The 7631-nt window shown below is 47.6% G+C and overlaps 1 protein-coding gene across 2 annotated transcripts in view; it reads left to right on the plus strand.

The window, feature by feature from the left end:
• Positions 1-3278, plus strand: part of LOC144722695 (kinesin-like protein KIF3A) — a 52982-nt gene extending 49704 nt beyond the window's left edge. For both annotated transcript variants that reach the window (XM_078601007.1, XM_078601008.1), the window contains one exon: positions 1545-3278. In XM_078601007.1, coding sequence (XP_078457133.1) covers positions 1545-1593 — 49 coding nt within the window. In that variant the 3' untranslated portion in view covers positions 1594-3278. The remainder of the gene's footprint in view (positions 1-1544) is intronic.
• The last annotated feature ends 4353 nt before the right edge of the window (positions 3279-7631 follow it).

The following is a 7631-nucleotide window of genomic DNA, read 5'->3' on the forward strand; positions in this document are numbered from 1 at the left end:
GCGTTGTGGCCGAAACGTCGTGAGAATTATTTTATTATGTTTTATTTTTATTGTTTTATTATTTCCCTTCTACGTGACTTTACCGAAAGAACCAAGAAGATGAATCCCTGCAGTCACGAAAGCTTTAAATCGAAATTTAACCGCCCTTATCTCGTGCGCTCGGCTCGTTTTGAAGGGGGGGGGGAGGAATCGTGGGGCTGAGTGGTGAAGGAGAGAGGCGTTTCCCACGCTCGCGGCCCAGACCCTTAAGTGCGTCAGCCACGCGTGGTCGCACTCCGACGGACAATGGGGGTCCCAGCGTGTACTCTGTGGGGGAGGACGTGGGACACAGGGGGGGACGTGGCGAGATGCACCGCGCCCTTGCATCACCGGCTCGTACGAAAAGCAGCTGCGCGCTACGCACTAGCAGTAGCGACCAACAATGACAGCGGATTTGCACCTCTGCCGCTCCCACGCAACCCTCGCAACATCCTCCACCCAATAATAGAGCTTTTTGGGTTAGATCGCGTAAATATATAAATGTGTCGTTAAAACCCGCCACCACCCGACACGGCCAACTAGTGAGGGTTGTCATGTAAACAGAACGTGGCCAATTCGTCACTAGTCCAGCACTAGTGTGTAGTTTATAGTGTATAGTGTCGTGTATAGTGTAGTGTATAGTAGTGTATAGTGTAGTGTATAGTATACTAGTACAGCAACACCGGTGTGTTGGAGAGCCAAGCCACAACATTTACAAACTGAGTACGACGTTTACACGATCTAACCCAAAAACCTCTTATGGATGATATTGGTCGTGAAAGCCGACGTGTTAATACTCCATCCCGCTACCCCCCCCCCCCCCCCCGTGTCTTTTGTCTCATCTGCGACGCTGCGACCGATCTGCCTGCAGATGCCCTCTGACAACTTTGTCGAGTCTAAACAGTACGGGCGTCTTCCCACCGCGCGCCCTCATCGCCCTCACCGCCCGCTTCCATCGGCGCTGGCCGAATTTCAGCTTTTTTTGCCTCTCATCTGGGTACTTCTGAAGCCGTCCGCCGGCTCAACGATCTTCGCCCCCCTCCCGCCAAAAAAAAGAATTGCTGGCGTGTTCTTTGGACGATTGTGTCATCACTTATTCCACAGGTCCGCGCCGAGGCCGTCTGAAATCGGAAAAAAATAGCATCGCACGTTAATGAGTAGCCCGGCTACACGTTTTATAAAGACCTTCAGTTGGTTTGTATAGTAACTGTGTACACACCCTTTTATATTTTTAAACACGACTTATCAGCAATACTATTAAGCCCCTTCGATTGGAGCCGTCGTAAAGTTAGCCTCTCTTTTTTTTGTTAGCGGAGCAAATATTATGAGAGCTTGGGCCGTCCGGTCCAGTGAAGCCACCCCCGGCGATGTGACTTCAGGACTCGGGGAAATTATCCACGAGACCCCCGCGGACGGGGAGAGGAAGGGGGGGGGAAGGTGTCTTGACGAATGAGAAACAAAACACAAAGTGGCTTTCACAGCTGCCAGAATGCTGCCTGTGTGTGTGTGTTTTTTTGTTGTTGCAGGAAGCGAAGCCCCGGTGCAGATTCGATGCTGGACTCCCTCCTGCAGTGACTGCATGAAACTTCGGCTCTTGACGACCACGCATTGAGTCCCCATCGTTCCACGGCAGTCAAAGAACGAGCGATCAACCAATACCCCTCTGCAACCGATACCTCCACCGCAACCAGCCAACACGTATACACACACACACGCATGAAACACGACGCGTCCACACACTCGCACACAGCACGTGTTTTTTAGTTCCGCACGAAGAGATGGCAAACCAGCAGTCTACTTTCACAGAGGTGGTTGGCTACGTACGGTGCGAAAGAAGGTCAACATAGTATCACATTTTTTCAGGACCTGGAGAATTATCCACACGATAGGAGTCTATGGTTGCCCGTGCGAGGCAATACACGGTGTTAACCCTGTGCAATGCTTTTTTTTGCCGATCGAGTTTTTGGTGGCTGTAGTACTTGTACGCTGCAAAGCACTATCAGTACACACACGTGTGTGTGTGTGCGCAACACATCCGATTTGCGTTTTGCTGAGTGAATGAAAATTATTTACACGCACTTTCAAGGTGCGTCAGTCGTTCTTGCGACGTGTGATTATTGTTATATATGCACTCCAGACAAAAGCACGCTGTTTGCAATTGTTAATTCCTTTTTGTCTGGTCGGGGTTTTTTGTTGTTGTTTTCAAACGGTAGCAATTTTGCTCACTGCTCCTAAGAACTTGACGTTTTACGGGCGACCGCGGTTTTCTGTTGGGGAGTGGAGCGGGCGATTTGGGCCGTGCACTATAACGTAGGGGCCTCGTATGCCTGTCAGATCTCATCACAGATTTGAAAGTAACAGACAAGGTCGGCGTTGTAGCTATTTGATTCCCCGCCCTTTGCTCTCTCGTTCGTGGCGGACACAGCGAGCCGCGTGTACGGTATAAGTCGTTCAGACGTGGCATATTTAGTCCGCATAACCCCCCCCCCCCTCTTGACTCTCCCCCGGTCCCTGCAATCCTCCACAAAAGGCTCTCTTGTGTCTTGTGTTTGGTGGGGAAGGGCAAAGAGAGAGGCCACAATTTAGGATGGTAATTGTTTCCTGTCTACTGCAGTTTGTTTGGAGACCTCGGTCTCGGTAATTAAGGAGATGAAGAAAAAAACGAGAGAGAGAGAGAGAACGATATGATGACCCCCGGGGGCTTAGAAAATTGCTGCACTTTGTGCCTGGGGGTCTGTTGTGAAGGGTGTTTCCATATCGGCTTTCAAGCACACATCACTCACTGTAATCAAGGTGTGTGGTGGTGGTGGTCGGGAGGGAGGAAGGAAAGCGTTGCTTTTGATTGGTACAATCTACTTTAACGCAGAGTTATGTAAAACTTCATTTCACGTGTAACTTATAAGATAATACTCAAGTGTTAACATTCGCCACGTTTTAAGCGCGCCCGCGTGTGTGTGTGTGAGCAGTCGTGTATGATTTACATCTCTTTGTCAAACCCCCTTGTTGGACAAAGGCCTGCTTTCATGTGATGAAACACAACTTATGGTGTATACAATATATAATAAATGTGACGCCTTGTATGCATTAAACACGCGCTTTTCGTGTTGGAAGTGGTCTCTAAACAGTAACCGTTTGTATGTGTGTGTGAAGTATATATATTGATTGCTGAATATTCACCTATTGAGAGCCATTTCACGCTAATTCCACGTGTTCTCGTGCCAGCTCTGCGTGTTCCGCGCAAATAAATTATGACAAATTGACGTCGTTTTGGAAGCACTTTTATGGACACCAATGTATACGCACGGTACAACCACGACCCTTGTGTTGCCCCACTGAGTCGCTTGAAGTTACGCCCGCCAAGGTGGGCTAGCTGGTCCAAGCATTTTAAATCACGTTTATAGGTTTTTTCCCCCGAAGCTACCCGCTCCCAATTTTCCCGATAAGGCCAACTGTGTTAAAAAAAAAATTCCAATGATTTACACAGGAAAGTCTTGCCGAATGCCAAAACAATTTTTTCAAAAGGGTTCTGCATTGGGGCTGGGGGGCATATGGCAGTTACATTCATCATCGTCATTATAATCAAATTAGCCATGGTCAATCCACTGCTGGACGAAGGCTTCCCCAAGCTGCCACAAATTCCTCGCGATCCTACGGTGTGACAATAGGCCGCGAGCACACGCTGAGCAAAGTGCTTATCGCGGACATAAAACAAGAGGTGGTGGACGTTTTCTGGGACGCGTTCCATTCCTTGGCCATCGCCCATCGTCATCCTGTCGAGCGGCGTGTCCTGCCCAAGAACACTTGCCATGAATGCGCAATAATAAATCATATTCTCGTTCCGCATCCCTACACGGCAATAACACTGTGTCGTCAAGGGGTCGGCAACCAAAATAACAAGAAGATACTTTTTTTTGTTTTTTATTCGGTTAAAAAAAACCTCCCAAGATTTCAAGAGACGCAATGCCACCAATACGAGACGGCGAGTTCTAGATTTGAAGCTTTCGTGACTGCAAGGATTCATATTCTTAGGTTTTTTCGGTAAAGTCACGTAGGTAAAAAATGAAAATTAATAAAAGTAAAATAAAACAAAATAAAAATCACGACGTTTCGGAAGCGAGTCCTTCATAAACACATCACGAAACAGACCTTGAAGAGCCGCATGCTGCTCCAGAGCCACATGTTGCCGGCTCCAGCCCATGGTAAACTTGGCTCCCATGGTAAACTTGGCTCCCATGGTAAACTGGACTCCCATGGTAAACTTGGCTCCCATGGTAAACTGGACTCCCATGGTAAACTTGGCTCCCATGGTAAACTTGGCTCCCATGGTAAACTTGGCTCGCATGGTAAACTGGACTCCCATGGTAAACTGGACTCCCATGGTAAACTTGGCTCCCATGGTAAACTGGACTCCCATGGTAAACTTGGCTCCCATGGTAAACATGGCTCCCATGGTAAACTTGGCTCCCATGGTAAACTTGGCTCCCATGGTAAATTGGACTCCCATGGTAAACTGGACTCCCATGGTAAACTTGGCTCCCATGGTAAACTGGACTTCTATGGTAAACGTAGCTCCCATGGTAAACTGAACTCCGGAATCGATGGAGTTTAACTCATTTACCAAAAACGCATCACTTAAGCTCTCAGCGAGGTGCTTTCCAATGTGTTAGTGCTTTGGACAGATGTGAAAAAGAGCTTAATAGCTCAACGGATTTGTCGAGTATCAATACATATTCAAGCAATCAATCAAAGTGTTCATAATAAAGGTTGTTGGTTTAGATCGCATTAGTATAAATGTAAGTATTAATGGTCGCAAAAGCCTACGTCTTAAACCAATCAAAGTGGTATTGGTTGTATACACAGTGAAGCTGGCGTTACAGCGGGTGCAGATACATGCTCGAGTTGTCAGCTCAACAAAATTGCAATAGAATGTCTAACAAATAATCAACAGCTAAAAATAACTTAAAGCTTTCGTGACTGCATGAATTAATATTCTGTGGGTCTTTCGGTAAAGTCACTAGACGATTGCTTGTGTTGCGATCGAAAGAGCTCATCTTTTTAAATCCTTTATATTAAGTTCGCTTGCTTGCTTGCTTGCGTGCTTGCTTGCTTGCTTGCGTGCTTGCTTGCTTGCTTACGACCGTGCAAATCTTTCGCTCGTTTTTTAACCCACTTCCCGTGATCCAATCGAGCTGACATTTTCCACACAGACTCGTTGTGACATACAATTAATGTTCGTGAAAAAACATTCCCAAAATTGTACACTTTTTAGGCAAAAAAAAATATTTTACATATATTCAAATAGAACGCATTCATCGCTTTGGCTGAACGTCACAGTATAAGAGCCCAGAGCGTAACCCCTCCACAGGCCGTGGCGGAGTAGCGCAGTTGGTAGCGCCCTCGCTTCCCATGCCAAAGGTCGCGGGATCGATCCCCGCGTCCTCGACAGGCGAATATATTTTTAAATCCTTTATATTAAGTCCGCTGCCACGCATATAGAGGATTTATAGTGAAAAACTTTGTTTTTACGGGTTATACTTATTTCTCCTGATGACGATTGCTTGTGTTGCGATCGAAACGTCGTAGTTTTTTGTAAGTTATTTTGTTCTACGTGACTTTACCAACAGACCCAAATAAAACATTTTTTTTTTTATCACGAAATATCTGAACGAATCCTGATTAAAAACCAAATTACACTATAAGAATAATCCAAATAACAATCTGTGCGTATGTGCATGGGATGAATGAACACAAATATATTCACAAATATGTGTACAATAATATATATTAGTTATGTAAATACGCAGTGTGTCTAAACAATATATGATCAAATTGGAAGTGCCCAGTGTTCAATGTCTTTACATACACAGGACAGCAGCGTTGACTGTGTATGTGTCTGTATGTGTGTGTGTTTGTGAGTGAGGGTGTATGTGAGTGTGAGAGTATGTTTGAGTGCGAAAGACTGCTTGTGTGCGTGGTGTGTGTGTGTCTTTTGTGTGTGAGTGTGTGTAGGTGCATGTGCATATTTTTTACGTATACAATGTGGGAAGCGGTAGTGTAGCGGTTAACGTGTTGTGCAACAAGCCCGGGGACCCGAGTTCGATTCCCGCTCACGGTCAACACCGATGATGATTATCTGAATCGGTCCTGGGCCTCCCCTAGGTCGACTTGGCCTCAAATGAGCACGCGTTGTATAAACATCGCCACTGGGGAGACAAAGGCGGCCGGGCGTGGTACTGGCCACCCACCCTCTCGTGCGCTGTGCCGGCCTTTATAGTTCCTCGCGAACAGCACTTGCCCCAACAGTCTGTTAAGGCTGTACGGGAGATCTTTTTTTTACGTGTGTATAAATGTCTCTAAGGTACAGGTCAGAGAGTACATGGCAGATAGACAGCTATAGTGATGGCCGTTCAACAGTCTGATGTTCTAAAGTTAGAAGCCGATTCTAATGAGTGTCTTGAGTGTTTCGGGGAAACTGGAGTCATCGGGAGGGGGCCCACCACGCGTACGAGGGGATAACACTGAAGATGCACAAAGACGGGCTCGCTCTACTGCCATCTCCTGGCTTCCTCGCAGCCCAGCGGGTTATGGAGTTTCAGAAATCTCCGTGCGATCCACGATCCCTAGCCTCCACAGAGCTGCGTCGCATGCGAGCGACGCCACAACTTTCACATCCACCAGCCGACGTCATCCGATATTAATTCCCTAACGTCCGCTCATCTGGCCACCTCGACTTCGGGAATATGAAAGCGCGTCCTGCGTGGGCTCAGAGATTGGTACTGTATCGAAAACAAAAGTGCAAATATGCTTGGAGAGACGCACGCTTCGCATTACGGTCCAGAGGCAGACAGAGGAACGTGTGGATTCGGCAAAAATGGCAAAAGGTCAAAGGTATAATTCTGACGGAGGAGAATAGTAAGTAGGCTTGCGCAGGACGCGTCGCTGGAAAGGGGTGACGGCCGGCGGTCGAGACTCGCGACGGAGTGACAGCCGAAGGAGGGAAACGCGCCCGACAGGAGGGCCCCCCATGGAGAATGAACGATGGCATCAGCTCATGTGAACCGTGCAAGAGCAAGATGGAATGTTGCATCGCAAGACAATGAGAGGATGGCGAAGGTGCGGTTCTGGCCTTCATACAGCAGCGAAATAGATCATGGCTGATGATGATATTATGATATCTGGAAGTTGGGTTCAGGTTTTAGCATCAAGAGTTGCATTTATGGAGATAAAACAGTCGATTCGACGGATCGCTTCCAACGTCACCCTAAAACTTAACCCTTAATTCTCGCTCACGTCCCTATCCATCCTCCCCCGTCCCACAGCCGCCCCGTGACCCACACCCACCCAGGTCACCCGAAGCCACTCTCACTTGACCACCTCCCACGTCTTCAGGGATTGCTCACCACGGGGCAGTAGCAATTACTCCGGTTAACAAACGGAAGCCACGTTAACTGACGTCTTTGGTTGTTTTTTTTTTTTTGGGGGGGGGGTTTAAGACAAAACCACAGAAGTCATCCTCTCTTTCTTGCGGTGGAAAGCGTCGCGACATCTCGAGGCGTGTTGGCCAGGAGGGTCCTACACTCATACGCTTCGGACAGTTCCCCTGTGGAGTGGTT

The sequence above is a fragment of the Lampetra planeri genome, chromosome 15 (genome assembly GCF_965212315.1).
Source record: "Lampetra planeri chromosome 15, kcLamPlan1.2.h2, whole genome shotgun sequence".
NCBI classification, from domain to species: Eukaryota; Metazoa; Chordata; class Hyperoartia; order Petromyzontiformes; family Petromyzontidae; genus Lampetra; species Lampetra planeri.